Source organism: Phalaenopsis equestris, unplaced genomic scaffold, assembly GCF_001263595.1.
Source record: "Phalaenopsis equestris unplaced genomic scaffold, ASM126359v1 Scaffold235604, whole genome shotgun sequence".
Lineage (NCBI taxonomy): Eukaryota > Viridiplantae > Streptophyta > Magnoliopsida > Asparagales > Orchidaceae > Phalaenopsis > Phalaenopsis equestris.
Window position 1 is genome coordinate 283,622 of NW_018253466.1, and position 16,356 is coordinate 299,977.

Consider the following 16,356-nt stretch of genomic DNA (forward strand, 5'->3'; position numbering starts at 1 on the left):
ATTCGTGTGTTTTACTAGTTTATTTCTTTGGATTGATAATATTTTTTACCTATGGTTTTAAAGAGATTTGATCTGGCTTTTTTTTTATGCAACGATTGGTATCAAAATCTGATCATACCTTGGAGATGTTCCCATCCAGTAGGTCAAAGTTTTCCACCTAAAAGGTCTTGCTTTCAGGCAACATCAATAGTAGAAGTTTAGAAAATTGTTCTAATTCAATTCTAACAACTATATTCTTTTATTAAGAAGTGAATCATTAATTCTGATTATTCTTATCATATGAACTTATATGAGGATTGATTTTCTGTAGGTTTGTCAAATATTGCATTGTCCTTATAGGAATTGCATAATTTGTAAGATTGTTGGGATAGTAATTGTTAAGTCGTATGACTGAGTTGTGAGGACTTCTGAGAGGCTAAACATGAACTAGCTTTGAAGAATCTTATTGCTTTGAGTTGTTTGAACTCCAATGGGCATATATACATTTTTTAAGGTGGAGTATTACAATAATTTTAATGAGAGTAAATAAACTTCATAATCTCTTATTTCTCTAGGGCTGCGGGTGATCAGTACAATATTGTTTTTCTTAGATGATTTGTTGATGTTATGACACATGAAGCTTAACCATCCATCGAAATGGAACCTATGAAACTTGAATTAGAAATACCTCTATGGTAGCCCGATAACTAAAATTTTAAACTCTAATGGGTATTATATTTTAGGAAGGTTTCATAAGTTGAAGTGCTCTACTTATGCACATTATGTTTTTTTGTTTTGAAAATATTTTACGTGAAAGCCAAAGATTGAAGTTGAAGTTGAAGTGCTCTATGGAAGGTGTATATTTTTTGTTTTGAAAACATTATAAAGCATTGAAGTTGAACCTGAAATTTTAAATATACCTCAAAAATATCTTTTTTGTTTTGAAAACATTATACATATTGAAGTTGAAGTGCTCTATCTTCATAGACAATTTTCTTAGGAAGATGTGTAGTTTATTCTTTAGCATAAAAATTGTGTATTTGAAACACTTAAAGCGCAAGCCAAAGATTGACTATCGAACAAATAAGAAATTCTTGAGATTGGGGATTTATAATGGTTTGGAATTTTCTTGTTTCAAGTTTGATCATTCTTGTCAAGAAAAAGGCAATTATTAGATATAGGACAATAGTGAGTACGTCTCAGTAGAATGTATGACAAAAAAGAATGAATATTCGTTGTTGTTATGAGCGAGAACTTTGGGCAGAGATGGTTAGCATTGCATGATATTTATTGAATTGATTTCCAGCTATTATCATTAAGGCTTCGTTTGGAGGAGAATCCACTAAGATGACAAAAGACTACACTATACCTCAATAGCAGAAGATCTGAAAAGCCGCTTCAATATATAAGCGCATGTGCCAATGCTGAAAATGAAGAAAGAAAATGCAAGCATTATAAATATATATAAGTAGGAATATCAACGCCAAAAGGCAGTTGTCAATGCTAACTCTTAATAGATGTCTTTAATAATGGATTGACTGCAACGATAAAGCATAAAGAAAACCATTAAGTATGACATACAAATAACGGTAAAGTATCTCAAGAAGATGGTTCCATGTAAGAAGAGGAGATTACATGAGTTCAGTACTTTAAGTAAATTGTTGAAGCTGCAGCTTTCAAACATTAAAGTATGACAAAGCACTAGCAGTAAGCGAATTTATCTAAAACCCACGAATTGAATATTAGCTTGCAATCAAAGTGACTAAATCCTATGGTGTACGATCATGATATCTCGAAGAAAGATCAAAAGGTGAAGCTCCTTTAAACACCATATTCGGTGAATGGAAAAAGCCGGATGCGATCTAAAATGACAAAAAATTAACATTCTTGCGAAACAACTTCAAAAGATGTTGGGGAGATGCCGTTCCACCAACGAAAGCTTTTTCACATGTCGACGATCACATCAACAAAACAAAGTTTCATCTTTTTCCTCAAATGAAGCCTAAGAGCTTTTGAGCAGCTTGGTGAGGTTGAGCATAAAACATTAGATGATAGCTCATCATATTAGCTTTCTTGGTATTGACCTTTGGAGTAGGCAGTTCTACCATAATTAGAAGAAATTATTATTTTTATAAGCTCAAAAGATAGATTAGACCACCCCAGAGATTTTATTATGAGGATTTTCCATGCTCATATATAATTACATATAGTTTGTGTTTTGCAATGCCTATTGGTGATTAAGCCATCCCTTTTCAAGAAAAAAAGGTCATTTGAAGAGAATAAAAGGGATGCCTTACTACCGTGGTAAATGAGTTGGAATATTTGTGGAAGAATGAAATTTGGGACATATTTCTAAGGCTTGTTATGATTGAAACAACGTAAAGTGAAGATAATATAATAATAAAGTATAGTTGTCTGCGAAAGTTGTAGCCACAAAGATGTGTACTTCAATTAGTTGTGATGCAAGACCTATAATTAGAATAATCTATGGCAATTTTTATAGATATATTTTGATGAAAAATCACCAGGATCCCAAGTTGCAAGAAAGAAATATTATATACCCTTTATAACTTGAAGCAATCTCCTAGGCAATGGTATATAAAGGAAGATATTTGGTATCAAAGTCATTGCCTGTTATAATTTGATGTATAAGATAATAATAGATTTTATTGCAACGTTGTGTGATTTTTTCATTCTAATCATGCTGATCAACATAATAGGAGGAGCTCTCAAAGTAGTTTATTTTGGTGCATTATTAATCGGAAGGCTTCCTATCTTCAAATTATTGTTTCTTTGTCCGCTATAATGTCTTGAGTAATAAAGCACTTATTAAAGCTATTAGTGAATTATTTAGTTGAGAGACTTGTTAAAAATTTTGGCTTGCATCACTTAGCTTAATGAATACTATTAACTTAGCCAGAGGTCAAATGTATCATGAGAAAATTAATTGTGCTGATGTTTTCCGAACCTCTTCAAAGAAGAGATTGAAATGGAAAAGTTCCAGTTTAGAAGATCCGCATCGTGCAAATCCTCCTAGCATACTTACCAATATGATTCTTATTCTCATGTTCTGGCGAGTGCCTGGACACATTTAGTTTGTACAAATATTGATGCTCTTCCAGGCCTTTTGTGAGGAGGAAGATTTAGTGATTTGAATGTTGATTTAGTTGTCCACTTTATTCCCAAATGATATTGGACTTTTGTTATAAGGAGGCATACATAAATTATAAAAAAAACGTGAAATGCATTTTGGTAATTCATATTTCAAGCCCCAACTTAAATTGCTTCACAATTGGATGAGTGAGGTGCGATCAAGAGCAGGATTGGAAGGGGATCTTTTTCCATGCATGTTGGAAAATTATGAGAATGGTGATAATTTAGCACTTTAGAATTGGGATTTTTCCTTCATCCCTTTCGAAGCATCCACCCCGCTCGCTTCCATTGCTTGTCTGTACCTCGGCGCTCAGCGCTATTTCTCACTCTGTCGCTCACTCTCTTGTAATTGACATACGCGGTCCATCTGTTTTTCCCACAAACCTTAACAATTTTTTGATGGGAGCAGTGATGATGAAAAGATGAGATAAGGGACAAAAAAAGGGTAGGAATCTGCATAATAGAAAATCAGAAAATTTTTAAGAGAAGAAAGAAAAAAATTCCTTCAAAATCTTGGGAAGAGCGAGGAAAATGCGAGGAACTGAGGAAGGGCCAGCATTCACTAATACTAGCTTGTGGGAAAAAGGACTGGAAAACTCTGCAAGTCCGCTATATCTTTAAAGGCAAGAGAAAAAAATCTTATGCATTATACTTGCATTTTTTGGATTTTCTGGTTGTAGTAAATATTGTGAGTTTACCATATTGTATTTAAATGTGCTTTTTCGTCTTATAACTTAAAACACAAGCCAAACAAAGGTTCTTCAATGTTACAGAAGGGAACATCATAAATGATTTCAGATTTAGGAAACTAATGATCTTAAAAGAATGGAAAGAGCAGAATGTTCATTTAAAGATGCTATACCTTTGGTGGCCGATCATCTGGTATCAGGATGCAGTTTCATGCTATTCAATTATTTTGCAGGAATACAAAGTTGTCTGTATATGTTGCCAAAGCAATGCATATAAAAGCAACAAAGAGAGTTGAAAGGTATTGAGCATGACAGAATTATCATGTCAGCAATTTATGTCAACTTAAAATACCTGGAGCTATATTAAGAAAGTTCTATGTAAAAATGAGGCATGTAGACTTTGATTGTGATATTCAAGATATTAAAGTGCCCCAACAAAAGAAGTATGAACTTTGTTATCCACGTCAAGCCTGTTGAAGCTAGGATCTTTTCTTACACCTCTATCTTGCGTCGCCGCTCTAAGCTTGTTTGTCAATACAAAGAATTTAAGTGGGATTTCTAATACTGAGCCTTTTCCTAGTTCTTATTTCCAGTCTCATTCTTTTCAGGACTTGTTTTCATATTTTTGTTTGCATATTTTGGTGTGAGTTGTCCTCTCTTATATGGAGTTTGTTGGTAGCTCTACACCATGGTTTGGAACACAGCCTTTCGCAAAATTCTACTTGTGTTTTCAATTGATTGATTTTCCATAACTCTAAACTTTCAATTTCTAATTTCCTATAATGTAAATTTCTACGCCATGTGGGGGCGGGCAGTTTTGAAAGGGATGAAGGTTTTGGATGGTTGAATTGTAACTTTTAAAATTTGATTCCATCCAGATGACTGTTGTCGATTTTCTTGAAAAACTACATTGATTTTGACTAAATGATTGAAAAAGAGACAATGAGACTAAAAATAGTGTTCTATTTATGGTTTGCTGAGTTACAATTTAAAGTGAAATTCTTGGAGAATTGATTTGATTAAAAGATAAAACACTATACGACACATACCAATTTAGCACGGTAAATCTGAAAAAATGAATTGGATTCGTGTCGTGTAGTGTTTTATCTTTAGCCAAATAAGTTCTTTTAGTACTCATTATAAAAAGCAATTTCATTTCATTAACTTCTTTATCATTTCTAGTTTCTGCTACCTGTTTGTTTAAGGTTGCAGTAAACCAGACGTGGAATAGACTTAAAAATGCATGAGTGATTATTATGATAGATGTTCAAGCGACATTCTTCATTCAATTTGTTGCTCAAGTTAATAATGTTGCGGCCAATCCTAATGAGTATCATGATATGCTTTTATGCTGAAGGCGCTAATGTCTTATAATATCTTCATGATTATACTTCTCTACACTTTATGTGACTATTGATGAGTTCCCATGTTTTGGCTTAAGCATAATTAGCCTTTATTGTTTGGTGCGTACCGAAATGATCCAACTTTTAGTCTTTGTGTTAGCTTGTTGAGGGCGAGGACTGACTCCACATCCCTTGTGTATAGTTTCTTTAAAATAGTTTCTCTAAATTGAAAAAGGGTGATAAATATTTGCAATGATTTCTTAGACTCCAACGCTTTAATGCTTTTTTTCCTTTGAATTTTTACCTTCAATCAATGATGTCAAAACTACTCTTACAACTTCTAAGACCTTGTAAAGCAGAAATTGAAGAGGAAATTTGAGAAGCAAAATTTGTAGAGAGAATGTCTAAAGTTTTTATTGTTGGTATAAATTCCCTCTAAGAGAAATTGCCCTTTGACCATAATTTTTAAAAATAATAAAAAAAAAGCTACATGACAACTATCACAAACATATGACCAAAATGATCACATGTTTAATGTGGGCAGCTAAGCTTGATGAGCTAAAGGGAGTTGCTAATTAGGCAGGTGAGGTATAAAGGGACCATGTGATGTAGGATCTATTTGGGATAGTTGCAGGTGTTTAAAGAAGCAACTTTCAAGCTATTGCGAAGAAATATGCTGTTCAAAAAACTATTGTAGTTATTAATTTTTTTTTTATTTTAAAAAAGTTGGATCGTAGTTTTGGGACAACCGCCACACTTAGGTTAGGTCGCAAAAAGTAGTTTCTTGTTGTAGCTTTTTAAAAAATCTAGCAAAATGTTGTTTTGTCAAATGCTATAAAGTGTAATTCAACCACCGACGTATTGCTGCCTCAAACAAATGTGGTTGCAACTTTTTATAAAAGTTATGGTAGTGAAAATAATTTTTTTTATAAAATTGAAGCGTGAATTATATATATATATATATATGTAAGTGAGTTGGGTTAATTATATATATATACAAAAAAAAAATTCACTGCAGTTTAATAGGTTTGATTAAAAAAAATAATAAAAAACATTTAAAAAATAATAATAAGATTGTAATTCCCCAAAAAATGATGTCGGTTTAGAGCTGTCTGCCGCACTCCGCCATCTTGAAGAATAATTGACAATATAACCATGTGAAAGGGAGATTCTAGGGTGAAAACAAAATGAAAAGAGTAATCCGAACGACTCTAGAAGATTCCACGACATTCTATAAAAAACTAAAAATAAAGAGAATATTCTAAAGAATTATAGAACATTCCACATAATTTCATAATTATGTTGAAAGAAGCAAGCTTCAATATTCTAGAAAGTTCTAAAATCATGTATACGTAAAGAATAATATAGAACTATCTAAAAATTAGTACATTCTAATATGATCTAGAAAATTCTCTTAATTTTGGAGATGACTGTAAATAGGAGTCCCACCCTCATTTGTATCCATCCAAGAACCATCCAAGTTTTCAAGTAATCAAGTGTTGTAATCACTATTTCTTAGTGAAGTGTTTCTTTCTCCAATACTTCTCGTCAGACTTCTTCGTTGAGTGTTTTGTGCTTACAAATCCAAGCGTTTTAGGCTAATTTAGTGTCAAGGAAGATTGGTAAAGCCACTCGGTTGACTTAACATGAATTAGTCCATGAAGGCTGAGTATGCTCCTGAAAGTGGGCCCTGAGTTGGGCAGTGGACCTTGCCTAACTTTGAGCAATCACTTTCATACCGTCCACCGGTCATTTAAATAAATAACATTATCTCACCGGTTCAAATAAGAGCCTCTGGTTTATTGCTCTATTATCGACTTGGTCGAGGCAAACTGTCGGCTTCCGGTTCAGTTCGGAGTCAAAACGCTGCGTTGAATTTCTGCTCTATTTTTGCAATCGAACCGACATAGTAGACTATTTGAAGTTCTCTGCTTTTCTAGAAATAAAATATTATTTTCTAAATACTTAAAGTCATCCTTGGGAAAGAATATTACATCAGGACTCCGCACGTAGAGTTATGTGCGGAGTCCAATGAAATTACGCCGTGAAAGTGATCGACCCGGTAATACAAGGGAATATTCTCCTCGTGTTATTTCGTGTTATTCATGTGTTACTTGAATAACACACAATAACACCTGAATAAAACAGGAGGAATATTCTCTTGTGTTACCGGGCAGAATTTTTTTTTTTTAACGTGGCGTGATTTCATTCGACTCCGCACGTAACTCTACGTGCGGATTCCTGATATAATATTTTTTCCATCTTTACACTTTGGAAAAAATAACTTGTACTCTCAAGTTATTATTATTATTGGAATAGTTCTTTTCGTATTTTATTCAAAGGTTAAGAAATATTAAAAATTTAAAACATATAATTCATGTTTGCAAATAAACAATAATGTTGCAATCCATTCCAATCTCATAAGAAATCTGTTATTGTGAATGCTTAATAGCTTGTTGATGTGTTTTTTTTATGAAAGATCTTTTAAATTCAAATTTAAAATTATTTAGGCTTTAATTTCATCAAGCTTATAATCAAATTGATAGTCTCGACAAGACGAACATAATAATTTCAAAATTGGTTCAATCTGGGTTCAATCAAACCAAGATCATGCTATTGAATCACACTTAGAGGCATTGGATCATCAATTGAATGGCCAAATTAACTCCAAATTTGACATATTTATAGTTAAATCGAGCTTCTTTATGAGAGAAATTCGGCGAGTTAAAGAAGAGGAGGAGATGTGAAAATTCTAGAAATTGTTCTGGAGAAAACTTGACGAGTAATCACAAGCTTCCAATAGTTGTCGACCACAATCTATGGCACAACGTCGACCACCATCGATTGTCACCGCCTGCCGTTGTCGAACTCTACCTGCAGTTGTTTTAGTCCAATTTCGGTCTTTGTGTTTAATACATGTATTGAAAACCCGACCAATAAACACTGACATCAATAGTCGCCGACCATCTTCGAACGCTGCGTTGTTGACCATCGGTTGTTGTCCACCATTGCTCGCACTGTCGTAATCAAAATACATTTTTTTTTTTATCTTAAGACCTGTATTTTCTGAGCCGTATAAAGTTAAGTGTAATTTTTGGTATAAAATTGTAACCATCAATTACGATCCTTTTATGGCAAACTATTCTCGTTGTAACTTCCAACTACAGTCTCTAATTTCAATTTTAATTTTAATTTATATATAAGCAAATCAAACCTAACCTTAAATAAAACCAAAACAATTCCTTACATTTAAAGCTTCTCCTAGCAAACTAAAAATCAAATGATTTGAATTTGTCAGTTTTTTCAGCTTAAATTTAATTTTAATTTATTTTTTCTTTTAATATTCAGCTTAAGCACCCAATAATCACGTTTAACTTGCACCAAAGCGTGACGTCTCTTAATAAATATAAAAGTATTAAATGAATAAAATAGAATTAAACGAGCTTCTAGATACAAATCCCAAAATTCTTTAAAAAAAAATGGTCAGAGGCTTCCACACGAGCCCCGACCATCCCTCATGCGCCTAAGAATTCGAGTACCACACCCTACATTCAGGGGGATCAAACCTCAGACTGGATGAGACTTACATCTGACTAGCAGATGTCCGACCAACTGATCTGAACATGTGATGCTCTCATATATATATATATATATATATATATCAATTTTCTTTTTATATTAATTAAATTTAAATCTTTCTAATCACATAGAAGTATTATAATTAATTTTGAAAGTGAAGGACATATTTTCAATCGTATATCAAATATGGATTGATATGTGCTGGAAGATTCAGAGCGACATGAAAATCTAGTACGCATTTGAGTAATTAAAGTGACTGATGAGCATTAGAAGTTTTTATTTGGAAAACCTTGGAAAGCAGAAAAATCAGGAGTATAGCCCTATTGAAGTAATTCACTATATAATTGTGAATACATAGTTTACTCTTCTCTTGAGTTTAGGAAGATGTAATTACAAAGTTGAAGTACAATAGTATTTCAACATAATGGTTGATGTGTGCTCGAAGATTGACGGTGGCAGAGTAATAAATTATCGTCTTGGCGTTGCATGAGAATCCAACACATACTCAGATAAAAGAAAATAATTAATAGTGACACCGAAAATTTTTACATTGAAATCTCGTAAAGGAAAAAAATCACGGGGTTTAACTCAGTTGAAGATATTCACAATAAATTGAATACTACAAGTACAACTCATTGTCTTACAAACAAAAAAAAAAGTTACAATGTCTCATGAGTTACAACGTCTATGCGCGGAGGAACTTATCACAATAAATGGGTGGCGATCAATGGTGATAGGCAGCTGTCAGCAAGTTGTGATCGGCGGTGGTCAATGGTGGCAGAAGTGATGTTAGACTTCAACTCCTATTCAAACATTCAAGCTCTTCCTCAAGCCTCAATCTCTCTCTTCTCCTCTCAAGAGAGGGGTGGGGCTTCATTTATAAAGTTGTGGGTGCAATTACTGTAAGAATATGAATTATTCGACAGTAGGTCGGCGTTGGTCGATGGTGGCAGGAGTGATGTTGGATTTCAACTCCTATTCATAGATTCAAGCTCTTCCTCAAGCCTCAATCTCTCTCTTCCTCTCTCAAGAGAGGGGTGGGGCTCCATTTACAGAGTTGTGGGTGCATCTACTGTAAGAATATAAACTATTTTGATCTGACGGTCCAATAAGTTTTCTTTGATCAAACAATGTTTGATGAACATTTAAGTACATTAATGATGTCAGAATTAAGTGATCTTGTGCTTGTTGCATTCGTCTTATAGAGATCCTCGATTCAACCATAAGGTTGTCAGATTCGACATTTGTTTGATCTTCCAAATGCATTTAAAAAACTTTCAAACATGTTTTAACGTCTTGATCGGGGCTTGATCTAGTTTGGATGGAACCAATTTTGATATCATTAGGTCAATCTTGTTGAATAAGTTAGTTTGATCATATTTGTTGGAATAAGAGCTCCAAATGATTCTTAATTGCAAATTTGTTGATGTCCAATTTTATCGCCCAAAAGTATTAAAATGTGGAGTAGAGAGGAGAAAAAACTCAAAATTATTATAATTTATATACATATATCTATTTCATATATAAATTTGGATTATATATATATATATATATAATTTCGAGTCAAAACGAGTCGAACACGAAAGAACAAATGTTTATTCATGTTGTTCACATTCGGCTCGTTAACTTATCGAACGAGTCGAATACGAACTTTTTAATGAACCGAATACGAGATTTTTAACGAACAACTAACCCTTTTGACAGCCCTATTTGTGTACCACAGTTGGTGAGAGCATTCGTTCGTGTGGCCGTGTTGCCTTGCCTTTTGAGTCCCTAAGTTTTGGTGGGCTGGCCGGACCCACGCCGTGGGAACGGCAAGCAGCATTTGCATTTATATATCACATGGGCGGGAGCATGTATAGCTATTTTTAATCGTATGTATGAGGGTTTATTTTTTTTTTAATGAAATGAGGAAAACGAAATAAGGCGGAAGGCAGAAAGACAATAAATTAATGCAAATTTCAACTTTTTTTTTTTTTATTTTTTATATTTTTTATCTTTAGTTATTTTTTTTTGTCATCAGTATGATAGATTTTTAAATCTATAAATAAACAAAAGAGATGATGATGGAGTTGGAGTCCCCATCTCTAACTAGCATGTGATTTTAGATTTCCCAGAAGAAAAAATTCATTCCCTACCCGCGTAGTAGAAGATCAACGATATATTTTTTTTTGCATTGTGGTGAAGAAGAAAGTTCTTATCATTCCGCGTAGCAAAGGATCAACAATATCTTCTTTCACATTGCATTACAGAAGAAATCTTTCTCTGTCTTGTGTAGCAGACGATCAACAATACCTTCTTTCATGTTGCTATGAAGGGGAAAATAGTTCGCGTCCAGTGTAGCATCCAATTAATGATATCTTCTTTCAGTTTGTGGTGTAGAAGAAATATGTCCTCATTTTGTATAGCAAGTGATCAATAATATCTTATTTCATGTTGCGGTGCAGAAGAAAGTTGTCTCTGTCATGCATAGTAGACGATCTATGAGATCTTCTTTCGCATTGTGGTGTAAGAGAAAGTTATTATTATTCTGTGTAGCAGATGGGCAATATGATATTCTTTTGCGTTGAGACATAGAGGAAAGTCGTCTTTATCCTGCGTAGCAGGTAAGCAACTAGATCTTATTTCACTTCGCTGAGATGAAGAAAGCTATCACTGTCCCTACACAGCAGATTACTCGGGATCTTTCTACTTGTTGTTGATGTGTATTCCAATGGAGATGAATAAATTATGGAGTTTTTCTGTCGCACTTTGAGGAGGAGATTTTCCATGATTCTATGGTGGTGATATTTGGAGAACCTCTGAAGAGCGGCATAAGTAATGGAATTTTAGGGAGGCAATGCCGACTCCACTCGAAGATGAGCTAATTTATTGTAGCCATTTATTTACCTGATGTGGCATTTGTCATGATGATGAGGTGTATGTCTATATGTTTAGCTTGAAGTAATAAAATTTTTAATGTTGCTTCTTAATTGTGATTTACCCTCTTTTTGTAATGTTGTGGTTTCTCAATCGTGCAAAATTTTGCAATTAAAGTTAGTGCATGCACTTAAAAAAAAATCTTGTATCTTTTAGACTCATGCCTTCTGACATTTGTATCCCCTTAGACATATATCTTCTGAGGTTTGTGCCTTATTAGGCTTATACCTTCTAGGAGCTTAACCCAACTGAAGAGTCTCGCTATAAAAAAATAATTAGAGTTGCAACAACTTATCCCACAGGTGAGAAAGGGTTACTAGATTTAACAAGTTACAATGTCGGCTGGTGGAGAACGATAGTTATTGGCGGCGTCCGGTCGGTGGTGGTCGACGATGGTTGGTAGTGATTGACGGTTGTTGGCGGTGTTCGACGAGATTAGTGGTTGTCAATGGTGGTCGGCGATGGTCGACGACGACAGGAGTGCTCGATAGCTGTCGATGGTTGTCGACGACCGTCAGTGGTGGTCGACTATGTTCGATGGTGGTCGACGATGGTTGGTGATGGTCGACGACAACAGAAGTGGTGTTAAACTTCATTTTCATCTCAAAACTTCAAATTGTTTCTCAAACCTCAAGCTCTCATTCTCCCCTCATGAGAATGGTGGGGCTCTATTTAAAAGTTCTGAGTGCAATTAATGCAGAAATATTAACCACTTTGATCAGGCGGTTCATAGGACTTTCCTCAATCAGACGATATTTGATGAGCATTTGAGTGCTTTAATGATGTTAGAATTGAGTTATATTGGGCTCATTGGTTTCGTCTTGTCAAGGCACTCAATTTAACTATAGATTTGTCAGAGTCAACATTCGTTTGACCTTCTAAATATATCCAGAAACTTCTAAAGTGGTTTAATGGCTTGATCTAGGTTTAATTTGGTTCAGATTAGACTAATTTTGATACATTGAGTTCTTCTTGTCGAGCCGGTCAGTTTGACTATAAGTTTGCTGAAATACGACTTTTAGATAAATTTCAATTGAGATTTGAATATTCATTACTCAAAAAAGTTGCTTCAAGCTATATGTTATGCCTTGAGATTTGTGTCGGATGATTGAGATTTGCTCGAGGCAGATCACATATCACTCAATTTTCATGTATTTACATGTCTAACACATACTATTTATTATTTACAATTATAATATGTGGTGTAAGAAATTTTTGCATGATTCACTTTTAGCAAAATAAAAATAATGATATTTTTTACGTTTTATTAAATATTTGAGCTCAATGCACATAAACATAAATATTTAGAAGTAAATATGTAAATAATAAAAAAATATGTGTTATATATATATAAATCCAAAAAAAAAAAAAATTACATTCATACAACAACTCTTTTATTTAAATATTTAAAATCTAAACTTTATTTTTTACATTTATACCAAGTTTAGAAATCAACAAGAATTGCGCTACGTCCATCCGAAACAAAAAAAACGCGCGCGGATGGTCCCCTCGCGACGACTTGTCCAAGTGAGCCAACCTGGTCCGCATGCTTTCGATATCGCATAACATAAGCGTGCTACACGTGCCTATTTCCCCTCCCACCTTTCCCTCCACATATACCAGCTATATAAACATAGAAGCCCAATTCTCCTTCCCTCACATCCTCAATTCGCCTCACCTTACCTTTCAGAGACTCATTCAGGAAGAAAGCTAGTCGTTTCATGGAGCTCCAGCTCGGACTCTGCTCCAACTCCGGCGATCACCCGCGGCAACAAATGACAATCTTTTACAACGGCCGTGTCTCCATCTCCGACGTAACGGAGTTGCAGGCGAGAGCAATTCTAGAGATGGCGAAGAAGGAGTTGGAGATGGAGGAGAAGAGGGGAGGAGGAGAAGCGGGGGAGGAGATGAGATCTGGCGCGTTGCCGCCTGTGCGAGTGATGAATCCGGGACAATCGATGAAGAGATCGCTGCAGCGGTTTCTTCAGAAGAGAAAGAAGAGGATAGCTGATAGTTCTCCTTATGGAGTCCGACCGCCTTTGTTGCAGTTATTTTCTTCTTGATTATTTAGTTTTTTTTTTGGGAGTATTGGATTGGAGCCCGTTTAGAGTAAGTTAAGTCTGTATTTGTTTGTTTTGTGTTGTTTTTGGTATATATATAATTATAAAGTGGATGAAATTTGGTGAGATGGGTATAGTTAGATATGTTTAGAAATGTTTATATTTAGATGAAAGTTAACACTTCATAATTGCAATATTTAAAAATTGTATTTTTTTTTTATTTTTTATTATAGGTGCTACCTTTAGAAAATATTATAATTTTCCCTAAATAAAAAAAATATATTTTTTGGTTGGATTTGGATGGCACTCAACTTTATTTGATAATGGAGTGAAAAAGAAAAAAGAGAAAATAAAAATAGAGTAAGAGATGAAAAAGAGATTTTTTTTTTAATCATAAAGATATGATGATGTGGGGTTGGAAGAATGCACAAGCTACAAGCTGGGTTAGCAAGAGTGGGGTGAAATGGGTCAAAATACTTCTAGTTCTTATCAATTATATTCATTGATTGAGGAATGTTATGAAAATCTTTGCCTTGTGATTTATTCTACCATGCTTATCAATTTTATGGTAACAAAAATTTGAGGGCAACAATAATCAACCAATGTTTCAGCAAAAGCTTAAACTTAATAAATAATTAATGAATTTAAGAGCTAATTGCATCTTTAACTGCCAAAAATAAATTTAGGTATCATAAGATAATTGTTATTCATTTAACTAGTTATGCTCACCAATTGTACTTTTAAGGCATCACCAAGTTAACATAGGTGTCATAATACTAATTTTGTATGTTATACTCAATAATCCTTGTTTGAAGCATCAATTGTAGCTAGCTTTTTAGGTAATTATGTCATATGAACTTATGCAAGTGGTAAAAAGCATTTCTGATTAAACGAATGTATTGGAATAGTGCTGACAGTAAATGGGTTGAGGCAAGACAGTTTTAGGGAGTTGTGAGGAGACAACTTCAGTAGTCCGAAGAAAGTCACCATATGTGGGGTGTGTCGTTACATCATCTTTGGGGGTGTCGTTACATCATCCTTGGGGTGCTTCATTGCATTGTCTCTGAAGTGTATTGTTACCCTTTATGTGGGGGCATTGATGAACCAATTTTAGGGTATATTATTACACCGTCTTTGGGATGCATGTGTTGATGCACGTTCTTTAGGATGATGCACTGCTCTGTTGAGAGCTTTGTTACTCCGTAATACATGTCAAAATTCTGCAATGTACGTTCTATTCTGTAAGGGGTTTATTGCAGAGAGCATGGGGCGGCTGATGGTGGTCTATGGTGGACAACGAGCAGTGGTCGATTGTTTTTCAATGGCTACAAGAGCCGGTTGAATACATGGACCTTTGGTGTAGAATACTAGACCACAACTCCTTCTCTAAGCTCTGGGTTTCCACTGGTTCAAGGTTTAAGTCCCTCATATTAAAGGAGGTAGGGCTCTATTTATAAAGTTTAGGAAAGATACTCCTATAAATAAAGAAAGAATTCAGACTACTCAATTAGATGGACTAGAGAGATTCCCTCAATCGAGTGGTGTTTCATGGGTATTTGTGTGTCTTAATGATGTCAGAATTAAGTGATCTTGGGCTTGTTGGCACACTCATTTTTTTCTATAAGATTATTAGATTTAAAATATGTTTGAGCCTTCAATTAAACAACAGAAGCTTTAAAAAATGTTTTAATGGCTAAATTTGGGCCTGATTTGACTCGGATTGGGTCGACATTGATGTGATTGCATTCATCTTGTTGAGTCGGTCAGTTTGACTATAAGTTCTAAGAAAATGGAGTTAAGAATGAATTTTGAACTTTCCTTACTCAAAACATTGTCATGAGATTCGTGTCACTCCTCGAGATATGTGCAGAATAATGAACATTTATTGATAGAGTATTAGTAGGCCTCTATTTTCGAGAAAAGATAAATTCATATATATATATAGAGAGAGAGAGAGAAAGAGAGAGAGAGAGAGAGAGAGAGAAGCACACACACATATTAAAGAAATAATTGTAGCTGAGTTGACATGAGACTAACCCTCTCCCTGTGACCCAAGTCCGATCCCATTGCATTCATATATAATGGAATTATTTATGTCAACTACTGGAGGCCAACAGAGAAGGTTAACAGTGGCCAGAGGTAGAGGGTTGTAGCGACAATGGTTTATGGGTCAGTGACAACGACTTTATATATGCTTAAAAATACAAGAATTTGATACCGCTGCTAGAAGATTTAAATCCCCGGCAACGGCGTCAAAAACTTGATGCAACTTTTAATATGAAAGAATTTATGAACTAAGATTTATATATTTATAATGATTTTGTAAAGTCACAATTTCAAACGCAAGTATACGTATCACTCAAGTAATACAGGGCTCTAGTGGAGTCCCGTTTATCGATCCCACAGGGAAGCGAGGTAAGAGGTCCTTTGTCAAATCCTAGTCTACCAAAATTAGTCATTAGTTTGGAATGTCGATTAAAATGATATTTTATCTAGCAAATACTCCTAAATGCAAGTGTTAAATGTAAAGATAGTAACTATAACTAAATACAAATATTAATTCTAAAGATAACCCTTTTTGGAGGAATTGGTTTGGAGAATTTTGAGATATTAAAAACTACTATTCTTATGTAA

The 16,356-nt window shown here is 34.3% G+C and overlaps 1 protein-coding gene across 1 annotated transcript; it reads left to right on the forward strand.

The window, feature by feature from the left end:
* The first annotated feature begins 13,330 nt into the window (after positions 1–13,330).
* Positions 13,331–13,848, forward strand: LOC110039165 (protein TIFY 5A-like). The gene has a single exon (XM_020744130.1). The coding sequence runs from the start codon at positions 13,384–13,386 to the stop codon at positions 13,723–13,725; it is 342 nt and encodes a 113-aa protein (XP_020599789.1). The 5' UTR covers positions 13,331–13,383; the 3' UTR covers positions 13,726–13,848.
* Positions 13,849–16,356: the final 2,508 nt, after the last annotated feature.